The sequence below is a fragment of the Hyperolius riggenbachi genome, chromosome 4 (genome assembly GCF_040937935.1).
Source record: "Hyperolius riggenbachi isolate aHypRig1 chromosome 4, aHypRig1.pri, whole genome shotgun sequence".
Classification (NCBI taxonomy): Eukaryota; Metazoa; Chordata; class Amphibia; order Anura; family Hyperoliidae; genus Hyperolius; species Hyperolius riggenbachi.
In genome coordinates this window covers 297003745-297023033 of record NC_090649.1, presented here as the reverse complement: position 1 = coordinate 297023033, position 19289 = coordinate 297003745, and the positions used below count along the sequence as shown (strand labels likewise).

The 19289-nt window shown below is 44.7% G+C and overlaps 1 protein-coding gene across 11 annotated transcripts in view; it reads left to right on the top strand.

Annotated features, from left to right (window-relative positions):
* Nucleotides 1-2719: 2719 nt before the first annotated feature.
* Nucleotides 2720-19289, top strand: part of PTPRK (protein tyrosine phosphatase receptor type K) — a 571635-nt gene continuing 555065 nt past the window's right edge. For 5 of the 11 annotated variants that reach the window (XM_068231514.1, XM_068231513.1, XM_068231512.1 and 2 more), the window contains exon 1: nt 2722-3113. In XM_068231514.1, coding sequence (XP_068087615.1) covers nt 3041-3113 — 73 coding nt within the window. In that variant the 5' untranslated portion in view covers nt 2722-3040. Of the gene's footprint in view, nt 3114-19289 lie in introns of all 11 variants that reach the window. The other 6 variants (XM_068231516.1, XM_068231515.1, XM_068231518.1 and 3 more) reach the window with 3 other exon arrangements.

Here is a 19289-nt window from a genome sequence, read left to right as displayed (position 1 = left end):
AGATTTACCTCACAGGAAGGAGCCTATAGACACAGATGTTCTGGCACCTTAGACTTTTCCCTCCATGAACTTACAAACCCTCACCGAACTGCAATGCAAATGTGCTGGCTGTCCCAGCTGTCACTCCTCCCTTACTTCATTACCCATCATAGACAGCTACAGGTGCCCCTTAACCACTTCACCACTGAGGGAGTTTACCCCTTGAGCACCAGAGCAATTTTCACCTTTCAGCGCTCCTTCCATTCATTCATCTATAACTTTATCATTACTTATCACAATTAAATGAACTATATCTTGTTTTTTTTCACCACCAATTAGGCTTTCTTTAGGTGGGACATTATGCCAAGAATTATTTTATTCTAAATATGTTTTAATGTGAAAATGTGGGAAAAAATTCATTATTTTTCAGTTTTCAGCCATTATAGTTTTTAAATAATGCATGCTACTGTAATTAAAACCCATGAAATGTATTTGCCCATTTGTCCCTGTTATAAAACCGTTTAAATTATGTCCCTATCACAATGTTTGGCGCCAATATTTTATTTGGAAATAAAGGTGCATTTTTTTCAGTTTTGCATCCATCCCTAATTACAAGCCCATAGTTTATAAAGTAACAGTGTTGTACCCTCCTGACTTAAGTATTTTAAAAGTTCAGTCCCTAAGGTAACTATTTATGTATTTTTTTAATTGTACATTTTTTTAATTTTTTTTAATTACAAAAAAAAAATGGGGAGTGTGGGAGGTAATGAGTTAATTTTTTATGTATAAGTAATGTATTTGAATGTGAAAAATGCTTTAGGGTGTAGTTTTACTATTTGGCCACAAGATGGCAACAGTAACTTTTTGTTTAACCTCCTTAGCGGCAACCCCGTGTGTGACACGGGGTAAGCCGCCGGAGGGTGCCGCTCAGGCCCTGCTGGGCCGATTTACATAATTTTTGCACTTTGCTAGCTGCGCCAGCACCCCGATCGCCGACGCCACGCGCCCGATCGCCGCTATCCGGTGCGGCGCGCGGCCCCCCCCCCAGACCCCTGCGCTGCCTGGCCAATCAGTGCCAGGCAGCGCCAAGGGGTGGATCGGGTCTCCCAATGACGTCCCGACGTCGCTGACGTCATCCCGCCCCATCGCCATGGCGACGGGGGAAGCCCTCCAGGAAATCCCGTTCTTTGAACGGGATTTCCTGATCGCCTATCGCCGGAGGCGATCGGCGGGGCTGGGGGGATCATGTAGCGAGCCCTGGGCTCGCTACATGATTTAAATTTTTTTTTTTAAAAAAAAAACTGCTGCGCTGCCCCCTGGCGGTATTTTTCATACCGCCAAGGGGGTTAATGCCACCTCCAAGCGTCCTTCCGGACACTTGGAGGAAGTACTAGGAGGCTGGTAAAGTTTTTTTTTCTTACAATGATCGTGCTGCTTATCGGACAAGCAGCGGATCATTGCGGGGCTTAGATCAACGAACGGGAATGGATTTTCCCGTTCATTGATCTCCAGGCGAGCGGCGGGCAACGTGTTTACGAGCTGGAGTGCGCACTAGAGCGAGCGGAAGCGCGGAAAGTAGGGATTTCTCCGTCCCTGGGGTGAAAGGAGGGAAAAAGGGACGGAGAAATTCATACGGGCGGGGGTAAAGTGGTTAATATTAGGTGGCCAGAAGTACCCTCAGTATTAAGTAGCTAGAGGTGCCCCCAAACTGGAGGGAGATCTCATCAATAGAATGCCGAACGCAGGGTGAGCAACCTCTCATTTACACTCTCATCAGAACTCTTCATAGGGAAGGAGGAAGGCACTTTATGGAAGGGAGTGAGCTGCCTTTCCATTATCAGGCGCCTGTAGGCATCTGCCTATCCTACAGTGCCTTATGGTAAAGAAGAATATTACTACAATTTTGGAGGTTGTGTATAAAGTACCAAAACTTGCAGTCATTCAAAATACATTTATTCATACAAACCTATAGATAAAACCTAAAGAGGGACAGCTGGACTTGGTTCCGAAATAAGGACTGGTCAGCGGCGTAGCTAAGGAGCTGCGGGCCCCGATGCAAGGTTTACAATGGGGCCCCCAAGCACTCTATACATAACAATTGATACGGCGCACCAAACGCTGCCAATGGCATCTATAGTGTCAGAGGTGCAAGAAGGGGATGGGGAACAGTTTGTTAATGATTACCACTATAGAAGTGATTAGTCTGAGCACAGGACCAATAGAAAGCTAATACTGTAGTTGAGGGAGGGCCCTTTGGGGCCCCTCTGGCCCCGATGCGGTCGCTACCTCTGCAACCCCTATTGCTACGCCCCTGGGACTGGTCCTGTTTGCAAGTATGCTTTATTACTGTCAGTGGATTGTATAGTTTACAGTAAGACTTCCTTTCCCACATCACGGTTCTCATATTACTGTATATAAAAGTGAATAAAGGCAAGGAGCTGGATGAGACAGCTGCTACTTATTTGCTATTCTCCCCAGTCCCCACCGTTCAGCAGCGTTATTACAGCACACAAGTTGTGAAGCATCGCATCCATGCGGAGATCATCTTGCTGGAGGAGAGGTGTCTATCAGTCCCTCCCTGGTCCAGATGTAGCGCTTCCTCCGTGACTCCCGGCTCAGTGTGTCCCGGGCTGGAGGATGCTCGGCTTCCCTCTGTATCAGCCGTGTGACTAGTTGCCGCCTGTATATCGCACAGCCACCAGCAGGCAGCTCGTCCCTCCTCGCTCGCAGGAATCAGCCCGGTCTCCGCTGTGCTTCCAGCAGGAGGCGCTGTGCTTGTGTCCCCTGGGATTACACATTCCCGAGCGGGCTTAGTTTGGTGTAAAGGGGTGACGTCACGGCCTCCTCCTCCTCCCTCTCTTCCCCCAGCCGAGCCCCTGAAAGTAACTCTGGACTGGGAGTGCGAGGAGGCGCTGAGCATGGAGAGCCGTGATTGCGGAGCGCCTGGTTCAGCTCTCATGTGATCTGCGGGGATCTGGCAGTGCTGCCCGCCGGGGATTGGTGCCTGTTGTGTGGATCTGTGTCTCCTGTGAAACTTGGGATCTCGTAGAGCGGAGGAAGTATGTGTGTGCTGGGGCTGCTGCTGCTCCTGTCTCCCGTGCTGGCGTCCTCCCTCCGCGGCCAGCTCTCTGCAGGTGAGTGATGCTGCCCGGAGAAAGTTCCCCCGGATCCCCGGGCTCACTGCTGGCGCTGTCCCGTGTGCGGAGAGTGCTGACCGCTCGGGAAACTTTCTCCCAGCTTGCCCTGGCCCGCTGTATGCCGGGGTCCCTGCCACTTCTATTGTTCCCTCTCTCTGCAGGTATTTCCTGCTGCCCGATCCCAGCTCTCTCTGCCTGTAGTGACATGCCAGCCCCTGTCCCGTGCTCTGCCTGCCAGCATATGGGGTCTGTTTACCTAAATCTGCATGTCAAAGGGCTGCTGCTGCTACACCTCTGCTGCTCTCAAACGCCATGGGGTGAAACCTCTGCCACTGGATGTGGCCAAAAGATCGATCCCTCTCCGATCAGAATCTGATCCAATCCTCCTACACACTTACATCTATAAAACTACTACATTCCTTACAACTGAGGTAATGATTTAAGTTGCTGTTCTCCCATCTGGTACGATTGACCAATCTGATGGACTCTGACCGAAGATCAATCTGATGATCGGTCAAGCCAGCATGTTGTGACATTGATTTCTAGCAGATCCGATCAAGGTGATCAAATCTGTGGTAAATCATATAAAAATGAAGTGTATGGGCACATTTATTACATTGTTTTCTTTTCTTTGCTGAGTTGTTTTGAAAAGTGTTGCAGAGGTTGAGGAAGTGGGGCTGGATTTCAGGTTCCCCCTCCCCCCTCCTTGTCTTCAGCGCAGGGATCAGTTTTCAGCTTTGCCATGGACAGAACTTTTTCTGTTTAAATGCCTTGTGGGTGGTTTGTGCAGCTTTCCAATAAATACCTGTTGCAGTTTTGTGGTTTGGACTCTCCTTCCAGCCCCTTCTGCTGTTGCCTGATTGTATTCCTTCAGCACACAGCATTGTTTGCCTATTTCTGAGAACTCCCTATTGACATAAAGCAGGCTTGTTAGCTGTAGACACTTGAATAACCCAAGTTAACTTTGCTGTGAACTTGTTCAACTGTTGCCTGCTCCCCCTTTCCTCAAACTCCTGCTCACAGCCAACTTACACTTACAGAGTCAGCAGGCTTTGAGCATTTTATATTCTTCTTTCCTAAAGAGGAGAAAAAAAAAGGTATAAGTTTTACTAGGAATTCACAGTCCTCCCAGGAGGTGAGTTAGCGATTTTAAAATAATTACCTCTTGGTGAAAATTCCCCTGTAGTGATCAAAATGTATAAGAAAGGGGGAAAAAAAGCATACTACTCAGCTGAAAAAAAAACCCTGTGCATAGCTGAAGTCTTCGATTAGCAGCGAGCTGAGCTATTCCTTCAAGCGCTGAAAAAAGCCTTGGAAGCATGAAGATATGCGGCCGGTCTGTGTGCTTACACTGCCTCCATGCAGAGAGTGTTGTAAGCCCCAGAACAAAGGATTATGCCAATTCTGTCACTACCTCAGGTATAAAGCAGGTAGATTAAGGCATTAAAGCATTTAAAAATGCCTTTCCAACAGTGTCCAAAATGATCCAAAAGCTATGCTGCTTAACCTCTCATTTTATTTTTTTTGGTCGGGTTGAATTCCCCCCCCACCTTCCTCTACACACTGCTGCATTGCCTAATGACCATGTTGTTTCTCTAATGAGTACACTTGGCTGTTTGTAAACTGACATCTCTGGTCATTACTGAGATCACTTGTAACCAAAATGAATGCGCCGAATAAGGTTCCTGCTCTGCGTTATTAAATTATTACAGTTTCGTGCCACTGAGTTGGATTGCTTATGACGTGTGATCATTATCTGGACTGCTCGTACCCTAAATAAATGGGCTTCTGTTTGGGATGAAACGATTGCAGTGCCATGTCCCACGGCTTTCACTTACTTGCATATAAAAAGTATTGGTTTACATAGGGAGTCTACATCCTGTTTTGTAGATCTATCCATTATCTTTTAAGTTCTTTTTCGAAGACCTTTGTTTATTGTTGTCAACAGGTTTATTGTACTTGTCAGTGTGAGATTTCTTTTTATGTAACTGCCGTATTGACAGCGATCGCCTTCCTTCTAGATTGCTTTTCTTTTCCATATTATTGTGTCATATCGTGTGCGAGTCGTCTCCTTAACTGTATAGATGATCAATTTTCTGAATGCGCTGAAAGGCTTTTCTGCTTATCCTGCAAACAGTGTGATTGCCACTGTTGCTGCTGATCCTAGGCTGTCGAGAGAGGGACGTGAAGTGTAGTATTGATGTCCCTGCGTAACTTGCCTTGCTTTATCGAGTTCTTCAGCTTACAGAAGTGTTACTGGTTAATTGAAACTTTCTTCCTTGGCAGGGTCATCATTGCATTTCACAAATCACCAAGGACAGGCTGCTGTTACCACTGTTGACACCGATGTAAAAGAAAAAAACCAAATCGCAAAGGTTATGGTTTTATTTCAGTCTAAGCTATAGGCATCTCATTGACTTGTAAACTCTTCTTTAGATTATGATAGCTTAGGTCATCGTTTTCTCTGCTGTAATTGGATTTTAATGTGTCAGTTTCTCCTTTATGCTTCCTCGTTAATTTTTTTGTGCCTTGATTAATCATGCGCAGCTCTCTAGGGCAATGGGTAAGTCTAGGTTACAGTAAAAAGTATTACATGTTTTCGGAGAAACAAAGTAATAGTCACCTTTTTAAGAATCGCCAACTATCATCTGATGCTAGCAGACTTTGTGCCACGATGATTATGATAATAATAATAATAATAATAATACAGATCTGTTTTAGGTGTGATCCTTGTTTGTGTAAATACAAGTCCTTGCTCTGGTAATGTTTATACTCTGCTAGACGGCAGGTAGGAAGAGAGAGTCTGGTTTTGCAGGTGACTGCTTCCTCCTCCAGGTATGCTTCTGATGATAGATGGCACTGGAACAAGGTGAATGAGGAGGTTAATGTGTTGTTTCTGATGCACACAAGTTTTATGAATGTTCATGGCACAGGCGGCAGTTTTTGTTCATATCCAAAGCTGCCGCTTGTCAGAAAGTATTGTTTCCTTTATAAACCTGATGATGATACAGTAGGATTGCCTGCTATCTGCTTTATTATAGCCTAGGTAATGGTATAATGCACCCCTTAGGAGGGACAACTGTGTATGTGTATTATACTCAAGTTGCAAAAGACTTTGCTTAGAAATTGCTAATAAATATACTTTTTCTTACAATATCATAGCATTCCCTAGTGTTCCATCACAGCTTCTTGAAATACTATGATGACAGCTTCAGATAAGATATTCTTTTCTTTCCGGCAGCTACAGTTTTGACACTGATTAATTAGACTTTAAGGATACATATTGGCGTAATGGCTACCGCTGCTTTAGTTTTATTGCATTTTTTTTTTTTAATTCCAGCTTAGCACCAACCCAAAATTGTACTTGTAGAAACAAATGGAAATATAATGTGTAAGCTGGAGCATAACTGTGTTTTGTGTGGGCACTGCTCCAACAAAGATCACACTGCCACCCTCTGCCCCCCCCCCCCCCCCCCATATAATGGCTGGAAGGTTGGAGGGGCTCTAGTTTGTGAACCCAGCTGAGGGACAGTGGTGCATGTCTTTAGATGTACTCTCTCTATAGCACTGCCAAAACTGTCAGAACTATATAAATGCCTAATGCTATGATTGCCCAATATGGGGTACAAGTATAAAGCTGCAGACAGATGCTAGATTTTCACTGTTGTGCAACAGCTGTTTGTGATCATCTTGTGCAAAAATCTAGCCTCTGTACTACTGACTGATGTTGTTTTGTGATCGGTCACGACACAGATCACAAATAGGCGCTTTTGTTTTGTATTGAGGACCACTCTGTTCAGTGCTTTTCCTCCTCTCCATAGTTGTCAATACACCATTCGCTCCATAAATTGGCACCCTAACATGTCACTTAATGGGCATTTGGGTGAAATTAAGTTTAACTTGATTACTGCTACTCCTTAAAAAGCAAACCAGATCCAGAGTAGCACTCATGTGAAGGAGAACTGGTATACCCAGACCTCCAGTCAGTGTACCATCAGGACTTTAAAATGCAGAAGGTTAATCTGGGTCAACACCACCCTGTAATAAACAGCTGTTTATTGTGGATCATGTGGTTAGTGTTTTAAAAAAGAATGAAGTACAAAGAAAGTAGCAGACTAAATGGAAGATTTGCTTACAAGCCTTACATTTGTATCTCTTAAAATCTAGTTAATACAAGGTTGAGCATATAATTCTGGAGCCAGTCTGTCCAGCCTGGCAGCCCTTTTGTTGGTGATGGTTGGGATTAATGAGTCTTGGCTACATACCTCCGCTTGAGACTATACACTGGTCGATGTGCCATTAGATCGACCAGCTGACAGATCCCTATCTGATCGAATCTGATCAGATAGGGATCGTATGGCTGCCTTTACTGCAAACAGATTGTGAATCGATTTCAGCCTGAAACCGATCACAATCTGTTCAGCTGCTCCTGCCGCCTGTCCCTGTCCCCCGTATACATTACCTGAGGCTGGCTCCCGGGCGTCTTCTCCGCACTGCACCGCACCGCTGTTCTTGCTCCATCCCGGCGCTTCCTGTGTTACTCCGTGACCAGGAAGTTCAAATAGAGCGCCCTCTATTTCAACTTCCTGGTCACCGGAGTGACACAGGAAGTATAAGCGTACACTGGGACATGCGGAAATGCGGTGCAGCGAGGAGAAGAGGACCCCGGAGCCAGCTTCAGGTAATGTATACATGCTCGGATCGGGCCCGAATCGTACGCCGCAAGCGACGCGCTCCTACCGCCGGGCGATCGAGGGTAATTTCCCGCACGGCGCGATCGACGGACCGATCCGATTTCGGGAGGGAATCGGATCGGCGGGTGCGTTTAGCGCAAGCGATTGGCAGCAGATTCGATCCCAGGATCGGATCTGCTGTCGAAACGGCCGTGAATCGAGCCAGTGTATGGCCTGCTTAATTGTTGCAGTTTTTTTCTTCTTGGGGTTTTGATAACTCTACACGATAATGAGCACAGACACAGTGGACCAGCACAGGGACGTGTACATACATTCCTACATACACAAACAGTCCACACACCATTCCATCTCACCTGCTGGTACTTCAGCTCTGCCCCACTTCTCATATGCAACCCTCAGATCTCTGCTTATAAGGCTGGCAGCAGTATGAGGGAAGGGTGAACCTTCTTGTTCTCCTCTACCTATCATGTTCTGTAGAAAGAACTAGCAACCAGAGCACCATGTCATGTAGTCACGGGTGGAACCGAAGCAGGAAAATTGCCTGGCATGTTGGAGATGCAAGCAGAAGGGATACAGCAGGAGCCATCTGAATGGTCAATGGAGCTTGATCTGGAAGTAGTGGCTGCCTCTGCCCATCTTTGCCCATGTTGTGATGCGCCTCTCTCACAGTAGAAGTGAAGTCTGCAGTTGTCTCCACCCAGCGAAGTTCCACCGCAGTAGTCCTTGGGGTTGACGCTCTGCCAGTTAATGCTAGCAAGTACCAGAAGGGGTAGGACCGGTGACTGCAGAACTGCAAAATCTTTGCTGCTTCAACAGTTTATTACAGGGCAATGGACTTGTTAAAGAGGACCCCCTTCCCCCAATGTGCATGTGGCCTGAAATGCCATGTAGGCCTTGCTTTCTCTCCCCATGTGTGCCTGCATCTATGCTTTAAGTGGATACAGACTAGTGTGGAGATACCCACAGTGTACTGTGTGATGTCATCATGCATGCATTGTGGGGTATATGCTGCCACTCAAAGTAGTTTGGGAGAGCAAATGCATGTTTGTGAGAGGGAGACGGGAGCAGCGGAGAAAGAACAGTATCTCTGCCCAGATGCAGCCTTGAGGTGGTCATACGCTACCTGTTTTGTTTTCTTTCCCCAGCAGATTTGATCACACTGATCAAATCTACTAGAAATCGATGCTCCCATGTTCCTGTCTGAGCGATAATTAGATTGATCTCGGCCTACTTGTGTGATTTCCCTATGCGCCATAAAGCCCCTCCTCCCAAAAATCACAATGAATGTAGAAAAACGTGATGCAATGCACAGGATTTTTTTTTAAAATCTATTATGATTTGCCATCAGAATCACAGCGACATTACAATTGATATTTGCTGTGGAAAAGGGCTCTTAAGAACCTGTCAATTGCTCATGATTCTCCATAGGTTTTTATGCCTGGTACACATGATGCAATTTTCCAGCAGATTGACAGTTGAATTTATTATTTCTGACAGGTCTGATCTGATTTCTGATTGTTTTTCCGACCACTTCTATACAAAATTGATCAGAAAAATGATCGGAAATCAGATCGGACCTGTCGAAAGTAATACATTTGACCGTCAATCTGACAGAAAATTGCATTTTGTGTACCAGGCATTAGAGAGTCAGAGACCTGGATTACCATTCGGGCTTAAAATTAACAAGGAATATCTATAGGATCTAAGGGTGTTTAAGATAACATTTTACTACATACTGCTGACTTCTTTCTGGTAATCCTAGAGAATGACACAGTAGGTAGTTTCTTCGAACCTTTATGGCTAATAACCTGGAACAACACTCAGGCAAAGGGTACATTTAAATATTTGACTATGGCAGTGGCAAATATTGTGAGTTATGTAAAAGCATGGATGTTTCCAATAAATGGCTACCTTGTTACCATAAGATAACGTATGTTTTAAGTTGGGCGTTATCTGCAGTGGAATAAGCTAGCAATATACTTTATTAAGCTGTTAGACATTCAATTTGATAAAAACATCAAAGCAAATGAAAATTGATTTAACAGCTACAGCCTGGTCAGACAATTTGTCAATACATTTTTGCAGATAGACAAGGGGCACTGATAAGCTCCTGGCTTGCCCAGAAAGAGAACCAGAGTTATGCAATTTATTTATTCAACATATTCCCATTGATACTGATGCACGTTACAGTAAAGTTGTAGCTTTTATAGACCGTTCAAATTAAAGTCCTTTAGTTTGGCCTCAAACCAGCTCCCAGCAGCATGTTTAACTCCGGTAATGTTCAAAAAACGTTGCCCCTTCAGGTGTTTCTTTAAGATTGGGAACAGATAATAGTCCAGAGGGGCCAGGTTAGGTGAGTAGAGGGGATGGTGGACCAATTGAAAACCTAAGTTGTTAAATTTGGTAGCCACAAAATTTGGGCATGTTCAGGGGCATTGTCCTGCATAAAAAGAAAGGATTCCCTTGGTCAACTTTCCACGGCATTTAATCTTAATTTCCACCTTCAGCTGGTCCAGGAGGTTAGCATAATACTGTCTAGTAATACTAGAGCTCTGGGGTCTGTAGTCCACCAACAGAATACCGTAGTTGTCCCATAAAATGGATGCTATGACTTTTGGGTGATTTCTGGGTGCAGGACTTTTTCAGCTCCTATAATTGCAAATCTTGACGTTTTTAACGTATCTGTTTCCGTCTTCTTACTATGCGCATGTGTGCACACACACTCGCGCGCGCGCGCGCACACACACACAGTCTCCTGCCAGTATTGAGACTTCATTCCTTAGGGAACAATTTGGGGCTGAGTTCTATTGCTATGGAGGGGGGACGGAGGGATGGCGGCATGGTGCAAGATAAAGAACGATACCCATGGCCTCTGTACACCTGCTAGATTCTTGTGCCTACGGCTTTAGACTCAGAGATTTTACAACCTGTTGCTTATGAGGATTGCCGTACAGTACAACTAGAGTGAGAAAAAGGCAACGCAGCCTAGTTCCATGTAGGAATGAGACTACATGCAGTACATTTAACCCATCATGTCACATTATTTTTGGTACCCACTAAAAAAAATCTTTTGTATTGATTAGGGATTGAGAACAAGATATACCCAGCATAATGCTTGGCTTGTTTTGTTATACCCTGTTCCTAGAATAAGAGCTGAATAGTCATGTGACTTTAGTTTTTTGGAGCCCATAAAATGGGAAATCATTTTAAAGTGAAACCACTTTTATTGAAAACTGCCTGTTTACCTGTTTGTTAGACTTGATGTCCGATTATGATGATTAATAACAGTAACTGAGTGTGTGTGCATACCTACTCTTCTCAGTAAACATAAATTCACCTTCTCAGTGGCCGTCCACTGTAGAGTGTTGGCAAGCCAGCACAAAGGCGCCTCAGAACTGGATAAAAGATTCATGGAGTCCTAGTTAGGCAGTTTGATCTGCTCATTACTTATCTTGCCACTGGAAAGAAAATCATTGCCTTTTGTTGGTTTGCACACAGTTTGAATCTCTAATTTTAAGTTGTCATGTTAATTTGTCTTCATTTAATGCTTTCACAAACTGCAGACATTTAAATTAGATCACCTGTAATGCAGTTTCCTCCAACTGAACTTATCAGACGTTGAATACTTGTGATTTTGTTTTAATGGCTGTGCGGAAGCCAGTCAGCTTCTCTGGTATTTCCACATTTTAACTGATTACTGTGGTGAGGCTATGCTGATGGCTTATTCAAACCCTGGAAAATCAGCTGGTGAGAAATCACATCTAACTGAGGAATGTCTTCAGCTGTCTGGATTTATTCTTAAATGGCTGTGAATCCTTATTAAACAAACACCTCCCATTATTAAACAAATGTTTCCTGTGCATGGGCACTAATTGTCATTTATACTGACAATGATGAGGCCCTTTAAGAGGAACTGTAACCAAGGATTGAACTTCATTCCATTCATTAGCGGATACCCCCTTTCCCAGGAGAAATCTTTAGCTTTTCTTGAATAGATCATCAGGGGGCTCTGTATGGCTGATATTGTGGTGAAACCCCTCCCACAGTGTGATGACATTGACCATGGTCCTGACAGTTTGCGGTCTTTGAACCTCGTTGCATTGTGGGAAGTAACAGCTTTTTCCACCTGCCAAGCAAGCAGTCTCTCCCTCTGTGCATAGAACTCTCAGTAGCAAACCTACCATACAAATCACTTGGCAGAACCAAAAATGTCACCAGTGATACATTTCAGAATGTAAATCGGAGAAGGAAAGATTTTACAATGGGAAAACACTGACTATATAAATTAATATTGTAAAAAATAACATTTGCTTATTTTCTCTACTGTTCATCTTTAAACATTTATGCCAGTCCTGACTGGAGCTGGTCATACACAGTAGATAGAAATCTAATAACTGGTCATGCCAGTTAGGAAGTTAACAGGCTCTCCCAGAGCCAGCCAGCAAATTTGGGTGCCAGTGGCCACCTTTGTAATTTGGTTGCTGCCATAAAACGTGGTATTAATTGCTGCTGCTAAAGTGGCACTCAGTGTATAGCTTGTAGAAAAAAAGAATCGCACACCTCTATGCAGCGGGTGCTGGTGCTGGATCCTTAGCAATCAGTAATCCATCAATCCAGAGTATGGATCTGCACACAGTCTTGTCAGCAACAATCTAACTTTTATTGTACCATCACACACATACAATAATCTGACCGTACTCCGACAATCGTTTCGGGGCCAATCTGGTCCTCTTAGTCAAGCAAAAGACAGACATACTTTGGATTGATGCACTGTATAGCTTGGGCTCAGGACATGGGCAAAGTAATGGCAGAGAAACAGGAGTTAGGCCAACTAAAGCAGTAGTAGAATGACAGTGATATTGGCAAAATTCTACTAGTGGCTTTACTGGGCGCCCTAAACTTGAGGACACCCTTTTTAAGTGTTTCCATAGCCTGCCCTAGACTAAACATCACTGGGAGAGCAGGTCTGCATACCGATATATAGATGTAATAAGTATTTCTAATGCTGAAAGCAGGATAATTAAGGTAAAATTGGCTATCCTGAGTAATTTATTGCATTCGACTTTATGGTTCTTTTTTCTCTAAAGATACATTATATAGAAGAAAGCCAATCTACAGGAACAGTGCAAAACGTATGAAAGTGTATGACTATGTTTCAGTTTTCAAACGTTTTCAAACGTTTCTGAAGTGTGGATATTTAGGATGTCTGCATGAGTAGCTATTTTGTCTTTTAGAATTCATTTTTCCTCTCTCTCTCTCTCCCTCTCCCCCCCCTCTCTCTCCCCCCCCCCCCCCCCCCTATTTATTATAGGGCACAGCTCTCCAAACTTTCTGCACTATTTCAGCAGAAATTACTTTCCAGTTACATGCTTAAAAACCAGCCTGTGTGTACAAGTGCGAAGAAGAAAGGTTCATAGATCATGGAGAGGGAGCAACATTCTCTCTTGCATTCACAAAATGTATTTAATTTCCAATTGAAGGCTAGCAGAAATGTTGCAGCAGAGTTGGTTTCATGGCAGATAGGGATGCTTTGTATACAGCAGGATTTCTGAAAGGCTGCGTCACATAGTGTATGGACTAATCGATTTCAGGCGCATGCAATCATTTTGTTTGAATTTTCCAAGTCTGTTGAATCTCAGAAGTTGACCCGTAAAGTTTGATGGATTTTTAAGGTTAGAATTGATTAAATGTGTGATTGGGGAAGATGTAATATGCTGGTAGTTCATATAGCAGCGGTTTTGATCATATTTTTTTAGCAAAAACGGACGGACGTCCTCCGGGCTGTACTGCGCAGGCTCAGAACTACTGAGCCTGCGCAGTACAGCCCGGAGGACGTCTGATGACTTCAGCGCGCCGCCATGAGGCGCATTTTGGAGCGCACAAGAAGCCCGACCTGGCCGCCGGCCTGGCGCACCACCGGAGACCACCGGGAGCCTGCGGAGCGGCGCCAAGGGAACCTCCTGCCTGCCACGGGCTGGAGGAAGCCCCAGGTAAGTGGATGGGGATTTTTTTTTTTTTTTTTTAAGTGTCCCTGAACCTTCCCTTTAAAAGGAAACATCCATATCCCTTTCAGTTAATGTTACCTTTAAAGATGTTGTGTAGCCTATGGCTCTCCCTGGTGTCAAGGTACCACCAACAGTACATGTTTTGTATAAATCCACAGGGGTAGTTAATCAGCTCTGCTGAGACACTAATTACCCCACCTGTGCATGTTGGTGGTTTCCTGCAAAATATGTACTGTTTGGTGGGCCTTGAAGAGAGGGTTGGGGAACTCTGGTAGCACATTAATCAGTAGACCCTGCTTAGAATTTAAATCCAATTTTCAAAAAAGTTGTGAATAGATTTTGATCTACAAATAATAGAAACCCTATATTGAATAGAAATGGTACAAAGACCGCACGTTGAGGCTGAGAATTGTTTGAATAAACATTCATTTTGAATTTAAAGCCAGCAGCACATCTCAAAAATGTTGGAACAAGGTATGTTTATTATCCTATTGCCTCACCTCCTCGTTTATCAACGTTTGATAAATGTTTAGTGTGAGAACAGTTGCTGCTCAAGGCTGTTGTTTACAAACATGGCAGTAGTTTAACCGCTTCTGGACCACAGTAATTGAAATCCGTGCCCTGTTTATGGCTGCTTATTCCTGCCAGGGTGTATATTTCAATTACAGCACTGCACGGACTTGCTGCTTGCGCCCTCTATCTCGTTGCTGCAGGCAGAGCTGTTTGAGCCGGTCGGGAGCTGATTTCATTGGCTATTGACCCCATGATCACTGTGAGCCAATCTCAAAAATGGGGCTTAGTGGCATCTTGGTGAACGGATCCGCCACTCTCCAACTACTGAAACCCACTCATTTCATTGGCTCCTGACAGGCTCACAGAGCTCTGCTGTCATAGAGATGGCAGAGCGAGTGGGCTTCAGTAGTTTGAGAGTGGCAGATCCGTTCAGCAAGATGCCGCTAAGCCCTGTTTTTTGTTACCAACAGTCTCTAGTCCTCACATGGCCACAGATTGCTGGTATGCAGGTGGTTAAAGTGCAAACTTCCCCCTAAAGGGAGGTTTGCAAATGACGTGTGTTGCAGTGGGAGGTGCACGAGGTTGGCATGTATTACTTTTAGCCTCCCCCGTCTTTATGCAGGCATTCATCTTCTCTGGGGAGAACCGCAGCTGCAAGTCTGAAGCATGCTATCGCGTCCTCCCAGCCAAAGCATTGCTTGCCAGAACATGTAGTCCTTTGATGTGAGCACATCTCCTGGCTGGGAGCATGCAACACCACCAGGAGCTTCAGTCTGCAGCGCCTGCAGCTCTACCTGGAGTGGATACAAGTGTAACTGTCGGGCATAATAGCAAAAATTAATTCTTTATTTTTATCTGGTAAACAAGTAATGAGGTTGCTAAACAGGCAATCCAAAAGTTAAAATCACTATTACTTTTCTTGTTGATAAATTACCATTCCCCAGTTTACCTGACTCTTATTTGTTGCACACAAACTTTGGTACACAAAAAGGAAGTTGCAGGGCATGCTGGGTTGTCCTTTTCCGCTTCTCTACTTCCCCCTCAAACTTAACTAATGCAGCCCGATTGGCTGAAGCCTCTTTCCATCCATTTTTCCCCTCCCACACCTCTGTTCCTCTCAGATTGGCCAATATTTCTCTTGCTGAGACAATGCACTTTGTATAGTGGAGGGTGGGCAATGCATACACAATCAGGCAGTGGAGAGTAAGGAAGGAAATTACACCAGGATTGGCTTCAAAATAGCCACACTTAAAATGGGAAATGCTAAGGATTTTTTTTTCTGTAGAAATGATCACTAAATCCAAAACGTGGACAGTGCAATACATATGTTATGTAAATAGAGCAAGTATTTATCTACTTATATATGTGGGTTTTTTTTTGAGGTAGTATGGCTGACAGCTCCTCTTTAAAGGCGTTGTCAGGCATATTTGAATAAAATAAACTCAACGGGGGCTTCCTCCGGAGCGACCTGGAGGTCGTCTGTACTGCGCCTGCGTGATCGGCGCTGTCAATCACCGCCACGTGATTGACAGCGCAGTCCGCTCCGGCCCACGTGGCGGTGATTGACAGCACCGATCGCGCAGGCGCAGTACAGAGCGACCTCCAGATCGCTCTGACGTCATTGCCGGGGACCGGGTCGGAGCTCCGGCAAACGGCTGCGGGCAGAGCTGCGGCGAGGGAGGACCTGGGAGCTTGGGGCTGGAGGAAGCCCCCGTTAAGTAGAGTTTATTTTATTCAAACATTCCTGACAACTCCTTTAATGCCAGCATATAGACAGAGGGCCAGGGAGGAGCCTCCTGAAAGTAAGTAAAAATCTGAACACCCCCCCCCCCCCCCCTCCCCCCTCATGGCATACTTCATTTATGAACCTCCTGGGGGGAGGTTTAGTTTATATACAGGTCCTTCTCAAAAAATTAGCATATTGTGATAAAGTTCATTATTTTCTGTAATGTACTGATAAAATTAGACTTTCATATATTTTAGATTCATTACACACAACTGAAGTAGTTCATTGTTTTAATATTGATGATTTTGGCATACAGCTCATAAAAACCCAAAATTCCTATCTAAAAAATTTGCATATTCCATCCGACCAATAAAAGAAAAGTGTTAAAACAAGTCAACCTTCAAATAATGATGTTCAGTTATGCATTCAATACTTGGTCGGGAATCCTTTTGCAGAAATGACTGCTTCAATGCGGCATGGCATGGAGGCAATCAGCCTGTGGCACTGCTCAGGTGTTATGGAGGCCCAGGATGCTTCGATAGCGGCCTTAAAGGGGAACTGAAGAGAGAGGTATATGGAGGCTGTCATGTTTATTTCCTTTTAATCAATACCAGTTGCCTGGCAGCCCTGCTGGTCTATTTCTCTGCAGTAGTATCTGATTAAAACCAGAAACAAGCATGCAGCTAGTCTTGTCAGATCAGACTTATAAGTCTGAACCACTGAAACACCTGATCTGCTGCATGCTTGTTCAGGGGCTATGGCTAATAGTATTAGAGGCAGAGGATCAGCAGGGCTGCCAGGCAACTGGTATTGTCTAAAAGGAAATAAACATGACAGCCTCCATATACCTCTCTCTTCAGTTCCCCTTTAAAGAGGATCTGTAACATGAAAAGATCCCCTGGGGGGTACTCACCTCGGGTGGGGGAAGCCTCCGGATCCTAATGAGGCTTCCCACGCCGTCCTCCATCCGTCAGGGGTCTCGCTGCAGCCCTCCGTGGAGTCCTTGCAGCGGTGACGTCAATATTTACCTTCCTGGCTCCTGCGCAGGCGCTCTGACGGCTGTCGGCTCCGAACTACACGGAAATACCCGATTGCGGTCGGATCTGCTCTACTGCAGAGCGGACCCGAATGAGATCGGGTATTTCCGTGTAGTTCGGAACGGAAAGCCGCCACAGCGCCCCCGCTGGAGCCAGCAAAGGTAAATATTGAACTGACAGTCGGCACAGTCGCCGGCTGTTCGGAGGGCTGCGGCGAGACCCCCGTGGGACAGAGGACGGCGTGGGAAGCCTCATTAGGATCCGGAGGCTTCCCCCACCCGAGGTGAGTACCCCCCAGGGGATCTTTTTAATGTTACAGAGTCTCTTTAAGCTCTTCCAGAGTGTTGGGTCTTGTGTCTCAACTTTCTCTTCACAATATCCCACAGATTCTCTATGGGGTTCAGGTCAGGAGAGTTGGCAGGCCAATTGAGCACAGTAATACCATGGTCAGTAAACAATTTACCAGTGGTTTTGGCACTGTGAGCAGGTGCCAGGTCATGCTGAAAAATGAAATCTTCATCTCCATAAAGCTTTTCAGCCGATGGAAGCCTGAAGTTCTCCAAAATCTCCTGATAGCTAGCTGCATTGACCCTGCCCTTGATAAAACAGTGGACCAACACCAGCAGCTGACATGGCACCCCAGACAATCACTGACTGTGGGTACTTGACACTGGACTTCAGGCATTTTGGCATTTCCCTCTTCCTCCAGACTCTGGCACCTTGATTTCCGAATAACATGCAAAAGTTGCTTTCATCCGAAAAAAGTACTTTGAACCACTGAGCCAGTGCTTCCTCTCTGTAGCCCAGGTCAGGCGCTTCTGCCGCTGTTTCTGGTTCAAAAGTGGCTTGACCTAGGGAATGCGGCACCTGTAGCCCATTTCGTGCACACGCCTGTACGCGGTAGCTCTGAATGTTTCTACTCCAGACTCAGTCCACTGCTTCCGCAGGTCCCCCAAGGTCTGGAATAGCTCCTTCTCCACAATCTTCCTCAGGGTCTGGTCACCTCTTCTCGTTGTGCAGTGTTTTCTGCCACATTTTTTTCTTCCCACAGACTTCCCACTGAGGTGCCTTGATACAGCACTCTGTGAACAGCCTATTCGTTCAGAATCTTCTTTCTGTGTCTTACCCTCTTGCTTGAGGGCATCAATGATGGCCTTCTGGACAGCAGTCAGGTCGGCAGTCTTACCCATGATTACAGTTTTGAGTAATAAACCAGGCTGCGAGTTTTTAAAAGCCTCAGGAATCTTTTGCAGGTGTTTAGAGTTAATTAGTTGATTCAGATGATTAGGGTAATAGCTCGTTTAGAGAACCTTTTCATGATATGCTAATTTTTTGAGATAAGAATTTTGGGTTTTCATGAGCTGTATGCCAAAATCATCAATATTAAAACAATAAAAGGCTTGAACTACTTTAGTTGTGTGTAATGAATCTAAAATATATGAAAGTCTAATGTTTATCAGTACATTACAGAAAATAATGAACTTCATCACAATATGCTAATTTTTTGAGAAGGACCTGTATTTGGAGTAATAGGCGCTTAGTGCACTCAAACAGAGCTTTTTCTTATCCTTGGTATACTTATTGGATGAAAAATAAATTGCTTTTAAAGAACCTTGTCAGGTGCCGCTATGCTATCCATACTATATACTTCTGGCTTACATTGCTATAGGCTGCGGACTTCTGAGTTTTTAGCTGGTGCCTGGCTAAACAGCAGGATTATACAAGCCTAGCAGTAGTCCCTTAACAAAAATCCTCTACCCCTTCCCCTGACATTGTTTAGATAACTCTTTTCTGCACGCTTTGGTCTCTGGGAATTTCTCTGCAGTGATGTCAGTTATTACACTATTACAAACCTACATAAATAATAGAAGAGGACAATATTTTCATTGCATGTTACAAATTAATGTTGTTCTGCAGTTCAGCTCCTCTGTCACTTTTCATGTGTGTTCAATATTAAACTAGATCAAAACTGTTAACCTCAGCTGGGTTGTTGGTGTAATACAGGGCTCTATTCTAAGGACACTTGTGTTGAGGTTTGGAAGCTCTGTTCCCAATGTCTGTAGACAAAGTGCTTTGTTTGACCGCTCAGAAGTTCACTGTTCCATTGAATACTTACTGCAGCAAACAACGTCTGAATTATACTGTTAACATGAACACAGTTCTGTTACAATAACTACAAACGATTGACCCAAAATGTC